Genomic DNA, 17,570 nt, shown 5'->3' on the forward strand with positions numbered 1-17,570 from the left:
GGAAAAGTCTTGTGTATTTAGCGTGGCATCGAAGACCTCACCATTTTCAATTGTATGGGATTCTATAGTTTGGTTCGGGCTGTTACGGAGACACTTTGTTGGACTGTGAAATCGGCTCTGACTGGTGACGCCTCTGTTGGTGGCCATACAAGGCGACACACGGAAGTACGACTGAAGTTCTTTGGTATATATTTAATGGTTCCTCACCCCGCTGCGCTTTGACTAGGCTGTACAATGTTAGAGGGCCATTCTGAGCAAGGCATTGGTCATAACACTACACCACGGCACAGATTAAGACTAGACATGAGGAAGAAAGAGTTTGCCACCAAATTTAAGCCCTAAATATGACAGCGATAACAGCAATTAAAAAAATAAAAATAATAATGAAAACAAAGACGATACCAGAAGCTATCACCAACAGCAAAAATAACTACAATAGTCTCTGTTCTTGTGCCCCATCATGCTAGGCTGTGCGGGTCGGGGTGGCAAGGGAAGGGTAGGGTCTAGAGGGCAAGCCATAAGTGCCGGGAAGGAGTGCAGGCGGTGGTGGTGGTGGTGATGGTATCTTGCACACTTGCCCGGGGCTGCAGTAGGGAAGGGCTGCGTGCCTGCCTCTCTGGGTGTGTCGGAGGGGAAAGAGCCCCCAAGCATTATTGTCCATCACCCGTAACTCCAGCTTTCACCCTTACAAACACCCAACAGCAGAAGAAAACAATTTGCTGAGTGAGTTCTGTTGTCCGTGTGATAACGACGCTCTGTATGGCCGACCGATGACACGACGGGAGACACACGGGGCAAAACCTTCAAGTTCTTCCCAGTTTATGCAAATGTTCGCATCAGATACACAGAATTTGGAGAGTGAGGTTTGTTGTAAATGCATTAGTCGTGCTCCATATAGCGAGGCGGTGACACTGTTTCACTTTTACAACTGCTTGACGTCTTATCGCTCAGCCCCCGAGGAAAATATACCAAGAGTCGGAGCAGAGGACCAGATGGGGATATGAAGCTTCGCAATACCGGATCAGGATGAAGTACGTTAACATTAGAAATTAACCCGGTAGCAGCGGGGATCACGTTTCTTATGGTCCCTCTAAGCAAGAAAAATGAGAAAAAATCATCACTCACACAAACCATCTCATAATATATATCAACGCATTAAATTTTGTGATCAGTTTATGCATCATCTGTTTTGGGGGGTTTATATCATGGCACAAATTTGGCCCGTCGCTGCTACCGGGTTAATAGGGGTGGAGAACATTGGGAAAGGCCTTTGTACTGTGGACAAGTAATGGCTGTAGATGATGATGTTGCTGTTTCTACACGCTGGAGAGCAACACCGTCGAAGCACTCTCTTGTCCCTGCTTGTGGAATAAGTGTTTCATCCACACTTTTGGGGACAAGCATCAACACCCAATCCCTTTATCTGACTTATTATTCTCAGTCACTCGTCAAACAATATATATTATGCCAACTAACCATCAACCGAGTCACGCCATTAATTTTGTTTTTACTCCCTCAGCAGAAGCTCTTCCTGGCGGGAACATTTGCAGTCGATCCATCACGAGTAGCGGGCGACTTCCGTTAACGAGGGAAGTTTTTCTTTAGTTTCTCCTTGGGGGATTAGCGCTAAGATATCAAAGAACGTTTTCGTGTTTTGTTCGAACCGAGTTTGTGATAAATCCCGACGCGCCACGACAACCTGTCTAGCCTGCCACACACACAAAGCCAACGTCACCTGGATGCCCGTGGGCGCCATTACTCCGTGGAAACCAGAAGGATTTGTACTACAATGAAGCAAACACTGAGGAACGGGCGCACTGAACTGGCAGATCCTGACCTCATTGAGTTGAATATTTTCCTTTTTTTTCAAGTCAGATTAAATATGATGCATAGATATACAAGCAATAACAAAGTCAGACAAATCTTGAGCCTTTGCTATTCAAATATGCTATTAAACCAAAATGTTGAAGCTAAAAAACAAAACAAAAGACATTAATTTCGTCGAGCAAAAAACAACGCGTGTCTCTCCACAACTCCGACATACAGCTTCGGACGTAATAGTGTCGGGGCTCGTCGGGGGAAGAACAATTCTCTGCACACCACCGCTCGGGTATAAACGCCTATCAAGGATCAAGAATACCAATTTGCGGCTTAATCTGCCTCGGAATCTGCTATACAGACGGCGGAGATGCGTGCGGGTAAGAAGGCCACTCACTAGTAATTATACACATTTTCCTGGCTGTGCCCCATGGGGAAGGGAGAGTCGGGCTGCCACACCCACCCGTGAGGTCTTCTGTAGTTCTCAATCTGTTTCGTAAAAGGAACGCCGTACTGCCGCCCCGCGTGGGTCCCTAATGAGGGGGCGCGCGGCGCGGTGATGGGTTTATGGGCGTGGAGGAGCATGCCGCCGCCCCGGGCCGTACGCGGTAAGGAAATGTTGTCAATCAGGGCACGGCGGCGGCGGCGGGGCTCGGACGCGGCGGCGGCAGGTGACGGGAAGCACCGCGCCCGGGGTGTCCGTGCTGCGGCTACTCACCCGTGGGGACGGACGATCAGACAGCGTTCCAGGAGAAGGCTCAATTAGATTCTTCTATTATATCGTATTTCAATAATCTTGCCTACAGAAAGTTAACATCACGTGATTTATTTTACCTTACATTAAGCCGATATAAAGTCATTACGTGATCTATCGTACCTTTCATTAGGGAATAAACTATTGTCCTTTCATATTCAACGAACGAATATGATGCAAACGACGTAAAATGATAAATTAAAAAAGCGCCCCGAGCCTCAGAGCTGCAGGCCGTCTGGGAGCTGCCCGAAGCCTTCACTCTTTTGGCAGGCACATACAAATCTTTCCCGCCGCCGGGCACGCCGCCGAGACCCTCAACAGACGGGCGGCGGGCAGCGGCGGCCGTCCACGCCGGTGGTCGTGAGAACCAGGAGTCGCGGTAATGGCGGCTCACGATGCAACTCTTTAATTGCCGTAATCACCAAGCTAACTGCTAAGTGATCACGGAAAAGATGTCATTACCGTGGAGGCTCCGCTGCCGCCCCGCCGCCCCGCCACCGACCCTTTCCATGACCCGCCTCCCTCCCCGCGGGAACACTCACGTGGGGAGGCGAATCCATCTTCAGAATTACGTATTTTAACGAGAATCTGACAATTCCCATCCGCTGTTACGTAAGGCGAAGTGTGTGTGTGTGTGTGTGTGTGTGTGTGTGTGTGTGCGCTAGATTCTTAGGGCCAGGAAACAATTAACAACCATGACAAGCAAACTTTCACGCCTTAAATGAAAGTCTAAGAAAGTCTAACTTACGCCAAGGCAAACTGATCTAAACTGCTTATAGCTGGCGCAAAAGAAACAAAAGAAGAAGAAAAAAAAAACATCGATACTTTCAGACAGGTTTTCTGGGACACGGTTCGACTTTGTAAAGGAAAAATAAAAATAAACGCGCACCACGAATGAGAAAATAAAAAAAAAACTTTATAATTTCCCATAAACCCCTTGCTTTAGGAACTCGCTGGATTTCATGGACTATAATTCGTCTGAGCAAGATAAAAACAACAACAAAAAAAACTTCCACTTCCACACCCACAAAAAAAAACCTTCCACTTCCACACAGAAACATAAAAAAAGACAAATCAGCTACTTTTTTCTCTCTCTCTCTCTCTCTCTCTCTCTCTCTCTCTCTCTCTTCCTGACTGCCTGCTGTTGAATTACATCCTCTCTATGAGACTCGCTCTCTCAGAGAATCTCTCTCTCTCTCTCTCTCTCTCTCTCTCTCTCTCTCTCTCTCTCTCTCTCTCTCTCTCTCTCTCTCTCTCTCTCTCTCTCTCTCTCTCTCTCTCTCTCTCTCTCTCTCTCTCTCTTTCAGGCAAAAAAACAGCTTAAAAATAAAGGTCGCACAATTTTCACCCCAAAACGACATCACAATGGGTTCGTTCATCTCTTGACCTGCCTCTTCCGCGTGTCACCTGACGGACCCTCCCACCCACTTCGTCCGCAGCGCAAGGATGGATGGCGAGCCCCCGGCCGGCCACCGCGACCCCGGGAATGTATGGGTGACGAGATAATAGATGTAAATGATGGGTTGAGGGGGAAAGTGCGGGGCGGGGAGAGAGAGAGAGGCTGCTGCTCCTGCGTCCACGCGAATGATCAGTCCTCACAGCACCACGACTCCGCCAGGTAACGCCACCTTGATGATGATGATGATGATGATAAAGAGGAGGTGGACGAGGATGAGGAGGAGGAGGAAAAGGAGGACGATTTTGAGGAGGAGGAGCAGGGGAAAGAGGAAAGGAGGAGGAGGAGGAGGAGGAAAGAAAGAGGAGGAGGAAGAGAGAGTGGAGAAGGAGGAGGAGGAAGAGAAAAGAAGGAGGAGGAGGAAAGGAAGAGGAGGAGAAAGAGGATGAGGATGAGAAAGAGGAAAGGAGGATGAGGAGGAAGAGGAGGAGAAAGAGGATGAGGAAGAGAAAGTGGAGGAGAAGGAGAAGGAGGTAGAGAAAGTGAATGAAGAGAAAAGGAAGGAGGAGGAAAGAAAGAGAAAGAGGAGGAGGATGAGAGGAGGAGGAGGAGGAAGAGTTGGAGGAGGAAGTTACCCAATTCACTTCACTTCCCTTCTTCTACCTCCTTTTATTCGATCGTTCCTTCAGCGGTAAACTACAAACACGTAATTAAACCGCAAAATAACCCGACATTTTTACGCGCTTTCATCATATAATATCAGAACGATCTCAATAAACAAAATAATTAGGTGTATTAACGTCAATTATCGTCCCACCTGCTCTGATTTGTGTTAATTGACCTAAGGTTATAATTATACTGTCCAATTTCCTGCAATAATCTCAGGTGTATTCAGGCTTTACATAATTTAGTCTATTACTGAGGTTCTTGGATGGTGGCACAGAGCTTCGATTTACGATGTTAATGAGTCAATATATTTTATTAAGAGTTAAGTTGGAAGTGGAGTCAACTTGAGAGAGGATGGAGGAGGAGGATAAGGATGAGGATGAGAAAGTGGATGGGGAAGAGGAGGAGGAGGAGGAGGAGGAGGAGATGAGGATTAGAAGAAGGATGAGGATAAGAAGATTAGGAGGAAAACGATGAGGAGGAAGAGAATTAAGAGGAAGAGGAGGAGAAAGAGGATTAGAAAAGGATGAGGATAGGAAGATTAGGAGGAAAACGATGAGGAGGAAGAGGAGCAAAAGATGGAGTAGAAAGAAGAGGAGGAGGAAAAGGATGAGAAAAATAAATATGTAGGAGTTAAATCTACATAGAAAAGTAAGAGACAAAGCACTGTAACAGAAGGAGCTTTCCCAAACCATTATAGAGGAGCATCTAGATAAAAAGCTTAATTCACGACTCTCAGCATGGGTTCACGAAAGGTAGGTCATGTCTCACCAATCTCTTGTCCTTCTACAATAAAGTATTTGAGGCGGTAGACAGAGATGAAAACTATGATGTAATTTATCTTGATTCTAGTAAAGCGTTTGACAAAGTTCCTCACCACCGACTGTTGCTTAAACTACAGGCTCACGGAGTAGAGGGTAAAGTTTTGAACTGGGACAGGGCGTGGCTTAGCAGTAGGAAGCAAAGAGTGCAAATCAATGGTCAAAGATCTGACTGGGGATGTGTTACGAGTGGGGTCCCACAAGGTTCGGTATTAGGTCCACTTTTGTTCATCATTTATATCATTGACTTAGACACAGGTATTAGTAGTGATGTCAGTAAGTTTGCTGATGATACCAAGATCGGTAGAGTAATTGAGTCGGATCAGCCGGCCTCTTGCAGACTCTTACGTTCTTATGGACTTATGGTCTTAAAAGAACAAAACGCAGGATTCTTTCTCGGTCACGTCCTCGTCCTCGTCCACGTGCAGCCCTCGATGAAGAGTTCAGGTGGGTGTTCCTCTCCTCTTATCCTCCCTCTTCCACTCCCTCGGCAGAACTATCCTTTCGCTCCCTAATCAACCCCAATTTCTAGTAATTTCAGAAACACCACACAGTCAATTATACTTCTTAACTCTCTACTGTTCAGACTACTTCCTGCCATTACTCCACCCTTCCCATGGAGACGAGAGGAAAAAAGAAAACCAACTCGAGGGTGTGTTAGATGAAGACTGTGATTCGGCGGACACGTCTCCACTCTAGTGATGGAACATGAACCTCAAATTCCAAGAAAGTAGCAGAATATCAACCTTTTTCCCGCTTATCGACGACGCAGAATCACCTGAATAACACGGAATGGCGGGGAAGTACTGTGATTAGGGCGATACTTGATAACAGTGATTTGGGTGACAGAAAAATATAGCTATAAAACATAATGGTAATGATGTAAGAGGAGGAGGAGGAAAGTTAACGTAAAGTAAGCGAAAGGAAGGACGTGGGACGGACGGCAGTGGGCGGAGAAAGTCGAGGTTTTGCACGAAAAGTAAAAAGAAGAAAAAAAATATACGATTTAAAAAAAAGTTGTGCAAGGAGCGAGCCCAGTTATCAATATGCAAATCAAAACGTACTGGTCTCCATAATGTATTTCTCTTGTCTTTCCTTTCCAAATGAGTGAGGGCGGTGCAAGGCTACCCCGCAACGAGCCGTGAACGATGGGACGCCAGAAAGTCACTCTATACAAGCCTCCATATAAGAGATAAGAGGGAACGGAGACTTAGGGAGGAATGGGGAGGAAGGTAATGGGGGATGGAGGAAGGGGCAGCAGGGGAGGCCTAGGGGTGGGGATTGGGGTTCTGGGGAGTAGATGCAGGTTAAAAATGGGGAATGAGCAGCTATGGGATGGGGATGGGAGGGAAGGGAACGGAGACCAAAAGAGAGATGGGGAGGAAGGTGATGGGGGAGTGAGGATTGGGGTTCTGGGGGAGAGATGGGGGATAGAAATAGGGACCGAGCAGGTAAGGGATGGCGATAGGGGAAGATCAAGGCGTGGAAGATCAGGGAAGGGGGTGGAAGGGAACTAAGTGTGGGGGCTTGCCTATGACTCTGGGTAAGGGGTTGAGGAAGGAAGGGGTGGGGTAGGGGGCGGCGTCCATTTGCCACTCCTTCCTAGACGATGACTGATAAATATTTGACTGAATTCCTTATTTCCTCTATAACATGTTGGGAGGGGGACGAAAGCACAAATTATACGGTGGCGGGGGAAATGATAGCCAGCCACGGACAGAAATATGTGTGTTTTAAAAAGGAAAAGGTAAAAATCTAGTTCCCAAGGTATTTTTGTGGTCCCTCCTGCAGCAACTTAAGCCCTGGGAATGTTGAAAGACAGGATACACGCTGAGGCACCAATGTCGACAGAGCTTATTTGTAATCCGAGTGATAATTTGGAGGAATTCCCTGCTGAACACTGACACAGACGATTCAGAGACTTACCAATGCCTCACAAAGCCCATATTCATTATACAATATTATACGTAATGGTTAAGGCCACGGTTACTTTTTATTTTCCATAAATCAAGCGATAGAAAGAATGTCACTTCCTCTCCCTCTGTCATCATCAACACTGCATGCTGGTTAATCCTTCCAAATCACCACCAGGCGAGGATTTGGGCCACATGTCTACCAGGTGGTGAAGACGGCTATCATTCCTTCCCTCTCTCCAAGCATTAGAAAATTACCATCATCACCACCACTAATAAGACCATCATAAAAATGTCAATGCCACTAAATCACTATAAGTAGACACGCAACAAGTTCACAATAATCCCTTGATCAATGGAGTTAAAAAAACCTATCAAGAAGCGCCGCTGACGGACCGTAATAGTACTCATTATGATTGTTCGTGTGTGTGTGTGTGTGTGTGTGTGTTGCTCCCCTCCGCAAGGTATTTCAAACTAGCGAGGGTATTTTTCCCTTCGGTCTACGTAATAACTCATGAAAAACGCACAGATTACGCTGTTTCAGATATGAATTTCAGGCAGTGACGGCGCCGCACCATGACCTTGAAAACAGCAGCTTCACCCAGAAATTAGGGAACACGATCGGGCCCCTGCGGCTGGCGGGGTTACTCTGGTGGATCCTCAAACCAGTCGTTCATCCATCCGCCATTCTGGTCGTCTCTACAAGGAAGTGAGGTCATCGGTCTTCGGAAGAAAGTGTTGTTTCTGGGCCAGTCCCCGCAGAAGACAAAAATAGCCGAGGAAGTGTGAAAACTCGTCTCAGCATTGGAGGGATGTTAACGCTAGACCACGAAATATCCCGCAAAGACAATGTTAATGGCGGAGTGAACGGCAGATAAACGCCACGCGACAGAGGTGACAGGGACAAGGTAATCTGGCAGGGGGGGGGGGGGGGCGTCCTACCTGTCTTGGGCCGCACCTCGACAGGGCGATGACTCAAAAGGTGGGACGGCGAAGGTAAAGGTGAAGGGAGGCAATGATAGAGATGTTAGCGGTGGGGGATGTAGAACGTAGAGTCATACAGAAGTCATCCATCACGGCAGCCACTATAAATTAAATTCGCCTGCGCCACTAACGGGCTGGGGTCGTCCAAGAGACCCCTCAAGAAAGCCTACAAGCGCTAGAGACAACACCTAAAAAAAAAAAAAAAGGGAAACCATTGTCCGTTAACTCTGTAGCTGCGACAGTCCAAATTTGTGGCTTTACCGTGTACCAGCGACGGGCCAAATTTGTGGCTTTACCGTGTACCAGCGACGGGCCAAATTTTTGTCATGATATAAGCCCCCCCAAAACAGTCGATGCATAAACTGATCCCAAATGCGTTGATATATATCATGAAATGGTTTGCGTGAATGATGATTTTTTCTCATTAATTCGCTTAGAGGGGCCTTTAAGAAACACGATCCCAGCAGCTACCGGGTAAGGGAGGAGAGCAACGATAAAAAAAAAAAAAAAAAAAAAATGGCAGCTGGAGGTAAATGAACTAAAAGGTGTGGGAAGCAAATTTTAAATGGGGAAAGTATAAATGTTTTGACAAAGAAATGGACAGCGAGGATTTGGGCCACATGTCTACCAGGTGGTGAAGACGGCTATCATTCCTTCCCTCTCTCCAAGCATTAGAAAATTACACTAGCCAGGTTATCACTGTTCAATCTCAGGTGTTGTGTTACTCCCAGGTATTACTGCCCAAATTGGCTGGCATTTACGATAACCTGAGTCTTGTGGTGAGAGAGATGTATATAGATGGTAATGATGTGTTGGTCATGATGGAGGAAATTGAAAATGAAATACAGCAGAAACATGTTGAAGAAAAAGGAAACGAAGAAATCCTAGAAATGAAGAGGATAAAAAAACAGAAAAATATATTGGAGGAACATGAAAAAAAGGAGGAGGAGGAGGAGGAAGAGATGGCGGAAGGAGAAGAGGAGGAACAACTAGAAATTAGATATCATCCATAATACTGAGGCGTGATATAATGTAGAACCATGATTGTAGGCCCTGATAAGTCGCCTTCCGTAAAAGAAAAGTTGATTTGAAAGAAAATATTTGCATGAGAATGACGCCAAGAAGAAAGTAAAAAAAAAAAGGAGGAGGAGGAGGAGGAGAAGGAGAGGCAAAAAGTAGTATAGACAAAAAATATATATCGTGTTGAAAGAGAAGAGATAAGTAAAAGATAAAAGGGAAGAAAGTGTGTATTGAAGGAAGAAAGAAGACAAAGACCGTCATTAAAGTGTCAAATGGGAAAAAGAAAATGAGAGAGAAAGGGAGGAAGAAAAAGAAGAATAACGAGAAGAAATACCACTGAAAAATGATAGAGAGAAAGCGAGAGACAAAGACAGAAACACAGATAGACAAAGACAGACACAGAAAGGGAAGAAGAAAAAGAAGAAAAGGAAGAATAACGAGAAGAAATACCACTGAAAAATGATAGAGAGAAAGAGAGAGACAGACAGAAACACAGATAGATAGACAGAGACACAGACAGACACAGACACAGAAACACACAAAAAAGTCTAGTAACAAACTCCGTACTTACCAACGTCGAGGATGCGCTGCTTGACCGAGTGTTGCCGACTGTGCCAGAACTGCCAGGCCTTGATCTCGTCCTCCGGCGTCTTCTCCTCCCGGAAGACCAGCATCACCACGCTCTGCGGCGGGAGAAAGCCAGTGAAAGTCTCTCTAACATGAAGGGGCGAAGCGGGAGGAACAATGTCGAGCGAGCGAGAGAACAGAGAAAGTTTATAAAGTCTAGATACTCTTCAATTAAGTCTGCTTGGAAGGAAAGATAACTGAGGTTGGTGCTTTCCTCCCTCCTCTGCCCTGTAGGAGGAGAAAGTAAGTGGCCGCCCGCGTACACTGATCCAGGGCGTCGCTGCTTATGGCCTGCCGGTAATCATCGCAGGTGTGAGGGTAAAAAAGGTATTGTGGGTGACTAATCAACTCCTTCCTTCGTACAGTGCAGGTGGGGAACAAGTGGAGTCAGGTATGTAAGTATTGTGGGAGAGGTGGAGTCAAGTATATAGATATTGTGGAGCAGGTGAGGAAAAGGTGGAATGAAAGAGGTGTGGAATATGTGGTCAGGTATATATGTGTTGTGGAAGAGAGGAATAGGTGGAGTCAGGTATTGTGGGACAGGTGAGGGAACAGGTATTCAGGTATATAGGTATAGTGGGTAACTAATCAACTCCTTCCTTTTTACAGTACAGGTGGGGAGACAGGTAAAGGAGTCAGTTGTATAGAGGACCTGCACTTCGTCTTCCCTTGGACTACCTACATATGCAATTTCCAATATGTATTTATTTGTATTTGTGGTTTTAAGGATTTACTAAGGTGTATAATTTTCGCTAATGTCTTGTTGTGGTCAGTAAATTATCCATCTATCTTTTTTTTTCACTCCTATTACTTTCTTCCAATATATTTCTACCATCTGTTATTTATTCCAAAGGCCCATTTCTCTTTTTTTTGTGTTGCTATCAATACATTTCTCAGGTGCAAATATCAGGTGGGACTTACTCTAATTTCCTTTTTTTTTCCTTGCAGGTAATCTCTCTCATTCATCATGACTACGCCCGCAGCTTTTTTTTCTCATTCTCTTATTGCTTACTCATTTTTCAGTACATCGGTTGCACTTTCACGATATAGCTCTAGTCCGTAGTAGCAATGATAATTCGCTTAGTAATTCCCGCTTTTTCTCTCCCTGTTCATAATGTTGTACTTTGATTCACTGCACATTCACTGATCTCATTTTATTTTCCTCCATTTTAATTATCTTTCTATTTCCCTGTGACTGAAGTGTTTTTTTTTTAATATATTGCAACTTCAACAACACCAGGAGTTTATTTATGTCAGTAGTTGTGGTAAAATATATTCACCCTCTGATAATTTACTCCATTATATTATTTTTTTCAACTTCCCTCTGCTTGTCATTTTTTTTCTGTCATTGTGTTTCAAGCTCTTCTATTTTGCTGTGTTGCACTTTTCATATTCTTTCTGCTTCTGTTTTTTTCCTTTTTACAAACTCCTAAACCGCCCTTCCACACTCTAAGTCTTTTCTCTCCTTCTGTTTTTAACCCTTTACAAACTCCTAAGCCACCCTCCCACACCCCAAGTTTTCTTTCCGCTTCTGTTTTTTCCCCCTTTACAAACTCCTAAGCCACCCTCCCACACCCCAAGTTTTCTTTCCGCTTCTGTTTTTTCCTCTTTACAAACTCCTAAACTCCCTTCCACATCTCAAGTCTTCTCTCTGCTTCTATTATATTTTTTCCCCTTGCAAACTCCTAAAGCTCTCCCCCACACCCCAAATCTTCACCATGTTCGCGTACCAGTCATTATTTTCATCCTCTTTCATGCTATATTTTACTCACTTTTTGAAATTACTTTGCGCGTAATGTTATTCTTTCAACATAATAACAACACCTGCACACAACCACTAGTTATACCTCACTGACGTTATGCTTCAATTATCTTTCTATTTTTTTAAGCATCGAAGTGAGAGACTCGCCGGAGGGGGAACACTCGAAGGAGGTCAGAGTTCGCAATACCCCGAGTGACTCTCAACACCTCATTGGACACAACATCCGCGTGAACACTCTTACCCCGCGCCCCGCCACGTCCCATCCGGCCGCCGCCGCGCCTGTCGGGTCACCGCGGCGTCCAGTGACATGCAGAGGCCCCGGGAAGACCAGTCATTTCTCTCCATTAATCTTCCCAGCTGCCCGAAGGAGTTAGGGTGACGGGCCCCTCTTGCTAATGTCTGTCTGTCTGTCTGTCTGTCTGTCTGTCTGTCTCTCTCTCTCTCTCTCTCTCTCTCTCTCTCTCTCTCTCTCTCTCTCTCTCTCTCTCTCTCTCTCTCTCTCTCTCTCTATCTCTCTCTCTCTCTCTCTCTCTCTCTCTCTCTCTCTCTCTCTCTCTCTCTCTCTCTCTCTCTCTCTCTCTCTCTCTCTCTCTCTCTAATTTTCTCTCTCTCTCTCTCTCTCTGTCAGTCTCTCTCTCTCTCTCTCTCTCTCTCTCTCCTCCCTACCCCCTCCTGCTCACCTGCTCAAACCCCCATTTCACCTGCTTTTGGTTACCTGAAATTATGCGTTTGATCTCATCTCGGCGCTCTCTTGTTATGCATGAGGTGAATCTCGAGTTATCTTTTTTTCTAGTTTATTATTTTTTTTAAGATTTCCATTTATCTTTGTTGCTTGCGTCTCTCACATAATATGGCGGATAAGATTAATGCGATATTTTTTTTCTTTTTTTTTTCTTTCTTTTCACTCAGCGGGGACTAGGTACTATCTCTCTCCCTTCTACTTTCTTTTGTTTTCTTCTGTTTTGGCTTTCTGTTAACTTTACTTGTCTTTCTTTCCTTTGCTATCCGTGCTATCCTGTCTGTCTCCTTGCTTGCTTGTCTGCCTGTCTGTCTATCTGTCTGTCTGGTGCTATCTCTCTCTCCTTTTAGTATATTTCTGTTTTATTTTCTATTAACTTTACTTCCCTTTTTTTCCTTCGCTATCTCTGTCTGCCTCTCTGTCTATCTATCTATCTGTCTGTCTCTCTGTCTCTGTCTGGTACTATCTCTCTCTCTCCTATGACTATTATTTCTGTTTTATTTTCTTTCTATTAACTTCTCTATCTTTCCTTCGCTATACGTGTCTGCCTCTCTGTCTATTTACTTGTCTGTCTGTCTGTCTGTCTGCTTGCTTGCCTGTCTGCCTATCTATTTGTCTGTCTGTCTCGTTCTCCCTCGTCACACCGTCGCTGGACAGACTCACTTCTTCCCCCATCCCCCGCCCGGCCGTCCAAAGTCCAGAGTTTGTGTTTGGGCGTCCCTATCACCCGTAACGAGCGGTGGTGTTCTTCTCTCATGTGTAAGAACCATCAATTTGATCTTCGCTCCTACATGACTGACTCCCAAATTATCATACATGAATAAAAAGACTCGATGAAGCAAGTTATTCGCTCCTCCTCCCTCCTCCTGAAGCTGTTGAGGTGGGGGGGGAGAGGAAGAGGAAGAGGAAGAGGAGGAGAAGAAGGAGGAGGAGGAGGAGACGAGAGCCACTCCAGTCCACTCCACTCCAGGTGTTTCTACCGACTGTCTCATTAGTTCTGCAAATTGCTAGTAATTCATTGCCATCGCTTCTCTGCAAAGTCGTAGTTGGATCGGAGTAGCGGTGACGAGGACGCGGGATGGGGAGGAGGGGAGGAGGGGGGTAGAGGATCAGGGAGGGGAGGCGGGGGGTGGAGCATCACGGAAGGGAGGAGGATCAGAAGAGGAAGGCGTTCATTTGCTTCCTTATCGCCCTCCAAGTGCCTGTCTTCCACGGGTAATCTACGAGCCTTCGCCTGTCAATGTAATGCTTCGATATCACACGCTGCGCCGCCTTACGTGCCTGCTATCGGGGCCAAGATGCAGAATCACATGTTAATATCTGCATAATTCTCCGCTTTAAGCCCCGACTCAAGTATTTTAACCAAGCAGTGCTCCACGAAAATGACTGTGATACTGGTGGAAGGGGGGAGGGGGGTGGAGAGAGAGAGAGAGAGAGAGAGAGAGAGAGAGAGAGAGAGAGAGAGAGAGAGAGAGAGAGAGAGAGAGAGAGAGAGAGAGAGAGAGAGAGAGAGAGTGTCCTATAACATTTTCGGGAGCCCATCCGCCGAGAAAGCAACACAACACACTTGGATAAAATAAGATACTGGAAACACTTAAAATACTGACATACTAAGACCCCGAAACACACACACTTGTACCTCACACTGTAACTTTACCTAAACGCAAAAATGAGGTAGTGAGCCATGGGGAAAGCTATCATACATAAGGTTAATACATACGAGGATCAAGTCGCCTTAGCCACGAATATAAGGAAGGTAGGAGGGAAGGAAGGAAGAAGTAGGGTTTAGAAGGAGAGAGAGGAGGAAGAAAGAAGAAATATATACACACGAAAGGAGACTGTAAAAAGATATATAAAGAAAGGTATCCACATTCCTATATATATAAACACATGCATCAAAAAGGCCCTAAATAACACAAGGCAGATAATACTAACGTTGTAAAAGGAAAGAAAAGACGGTTTGAAAAAGGAAGAGGAAGATAGAAAGAATATTAAGTCCCTCTCTCACACACACACACACACACACACACACACACACACACACACACACACACACACACACTGATCCCTCCTTCCCCCACACACACTGACACTCCCCCCCCCCCACAACCTCCACCTCGCACACACACACACACACACACACACACACACACACACACACACACACACACACACACACACACACACAAAACGAAATCCGAGTATGAAGTCGTGCACTATGGCATAGAAAAAAATGACGTCCCGCGGCGGTAGGAGGACCTTGCATACCTGGGGATTAGCTCTCGGTAGGTCCATGAACAGGAGGAGGAGGAGGAGGAGGAGGAGGAGGAGGAGCGCGATGACAGGGGAAGGGAAGGTAGGGTGAGAGGAATGGGAAGGAGGTGAAGGTGATGCTGCAATGGAAGATGTATAGGAGAGGAAGGAGAGCGAGAGGGAAGGGAAGGGAAGGGAGGGAAGGGAGGGAAAGACATAAAAGGCAGACAAGAGAGAGAGAGAAGAGAATAGCGTAGTAGGTTGAGAGGAGAGGAGAGGAGAGGAGGCGGTGGGTAGCAGGTAGGTGGCGAGAGAAGAGGAGGAAGAAGCAGAGGGAAAAAAAAATAGATTGTGGTCGACGGCGCACCTGATGTAAAACTGAAATGCCGAGGTTATTGTTAAAAAATGGTGGTTAGGTAGGACGGAAAAATAATAGGCAACGAAACTTAGCGGCTCTTTCGATTATAGATTATGAAGTTCAGTACGTCTTCCCTCCCTTATGATTTTGGTGGATTCTTTTTCCTTATAGATTGTGGCGGGTTCTGTTTTGGTGTTCTTTCGTTTATAGACTAAGGTTCAGCTTGTCTTCTTTCCCTTATGATTTCGTTTATAGACTAAGGTTCAGCTTGTCTCCTTTCCCTTATGATTTTGGTGGGTTCTTTTCCTTATAGATTGTGGCGGATTCTGGAAATAATAAGGCTCTCTGTAGTGTGTGTGTGTATGTGTGTATGTAGGAAGGTAGACCCGTTGTAGGCAGCACAGGTAAGCATCTAAATAGCATACAACACAGGTGGGCAGGTAAGTATGAGGGATGGGAAGGAGGGTAGAAGGGACGAGGATGGAGTATGGGGTAAGAGTGGGCAAGAGTGAAGAAGAAGGAGATAAGGGCAATACATAAATAGATGTAGATTAGTTTGTGTGGAAGGACTGAAGGAGTGGATGGGTGGATCGGCGGTGGAATGGAAGAGTGGAGCAGGAAGGAAGAGAGTGAAAATGAGATAGATGCGTAAATGGTATAGGCTGTTGTTAATAAAAAAAAAAATGTGGTAGGCCTATGTCTAGCTAAGAGATGCTGTGATATAGACGCTTTTTTTTTCTTTTACAGCAAAGGAGACGGCTCAAGGGCAACATAAAGAGTGCAGAGAGAAAAAAAAGCCCGCTACTCACCGCTCCCATAATAGACAAAAGTAAAGAGTGGCGAAAAGATAGGTCAATTTCGGGTGGAGAGGTGTCTTGATACATAGATAGATAGATAGATAAAGAGAGAGACAGAGAAACAGAGAGCACAGGGATTAGAGGAAGGGAGGAAGGAGATAGCAGAACGAGGCCACGAAGGAGAGGAGGAGGAGGAGGAAGAAGAGGAGGGAGAGAGGCAGGAGGCGAGGGGGCGAGGGAGGGAGAGAGGGAGGGAGGGAGAGAGGATGAGGCAGGTGCAGGATACGCCAATGATAGGACGCGCCTCACCTGGATCTAGGATCTACGTCAAAACGGTTAGCAGAAAGACGTTGACTAAGCCTCCCAACGAACAGAGACAAACACTGAATGAACTAAACCCAATAAAGCCTAAGCCCATTCCACCCCCCTGAGTAGCATCCAACCCCACACTCACAGCATCCAATCCCACACATCCTCTGCAAACGGGAGATGAGAAGAAGCGAATAATAGACAAACACTGCATGAACTACCGACAGAAGAAAGCCTAAGCCGATTCCTCCCTCGTGAGTAGAATTCGATCCCACAGCTTCCAAACTCACAGCATCCAAACCCACATATCCTTTGCAAACGGGAGATGCGAAGATGCGGTGTGAGGATGCTGCAACAGAGGATCACGCCATACTGATTCCTCCCTTTTAAGTAGCATCCAACCCCAAACGTCCTCTGCAAACGGGAGATGCGGAGATGCGGAGTGAGGATGCTGCAACAGATGACCGCACCCATCCTCCTCCTCCCTCTCTCCTCCATTAGCCGGAGCATTAACGAGCCGGCAACATCCTCAGCTTCGGACGCCGTGTATTAAGCATAAGAGAGAGGCATGCGGACGCCAGGTGCACGCTACGCTACGCTACGCTCGCTCACTCGCTCACGGCCACCTTACTCCCGGTCGTCCCTCTCGGCGTAATAACAAGGGTTGGAGTCCTCACGCCGACGAGCAGGGAAGGCCGAGGCTGCTGAAGCAAACTCGCTCCTGCAATGGACTCAATTCTCGATGAATATAAAAGATAAAATGAATATCTGGAAGCCTTTGAAATCCACTCAATGAGACAGGTTGGGACAGAGTGTGGGGGGGAGGTAGGTTGAGCGGTAGGCTAGGTAGGTAGGTAGGCAGGTAGGTGGGGGGGTTCTTTAAAGGAGATTGAAAGGGGGAGGGAGAGAGGGAGAGAGCGAGAGAGAGAGAGGAGAGGCAGTTATGTCTTAGAAAAATAGAGAGAGGCCAAAGGTTGATATAGGTTGTGGGGAGAGGGTGGCCCGGGGGGGGGGGGAAAACTGGGGCAGAGAGGTGGTGGGAGGGAGAGAGAGAGAGGAAAGGCGAAGGAAGGGAGGGCACGGGGGCGTAGAGATGGAGGAGGCTGGTATTGAAGGGAGGTGAGGGATGGGAGCTGAGGGAAAGGAATGGTGGAAGGAGGGAGATAAAGGTGGAGGGTAGGGAGGCTGGGATGGAGGGAGGTGGAGAGAGGAAAGGAGGGGGAAGGGAAGGAAAGGTAGAGGGTAGGGAGGCGTAGGGGTGGAAGGAGGCTGGAATGGAAGGGAGATGTTAAGGGATGGGAGCTGAGGGAGAGAGGAAAGGGAAAGGGAGATAAAGATGGAGGGTAGGGGGGC

At 46.4% G+C, this 17,570-nt stretch overlaps 1 protein-coding gene across 1 annotated transcript in view; it reads right to left on the reverse strand.

Moving 5' to 3' along the window:
• The window catches only part of LOC126987761 (protein grainyhead-like), a 387,307-nt gene that overhangs the window by 27,918 nt on the left and 341,819 nt on the right, over positions 1-17,570 (reverse strand). Inside the window, exon 8 of the mRNA XM_050845053.1 lies at positions 9,944-10,055. Coding sequence (XP_050701010.1) covers positions 9,944-10,055 — 112 coding nt within the window. The remainder of the gene's footprint in view (positions 1-9,943; positions 10,056-17,570) is intronic.

Source organism: Eriocheir sinensis, chromosome 66 (genome assembly GCF_024679095.1).
Source record: "Eriocheir sinensis breed Jianghai 21 chromosome 66, ASM2467909v1, whole genome shotgun sequence".
NCBI classification, from domain to species: domain Eukaryota; kingdom Metazoa; phylum Arthropoda; class Malacostraca; order Decapoda; family Varunidae; genus Eriocheir; species Eriocheir sinensis.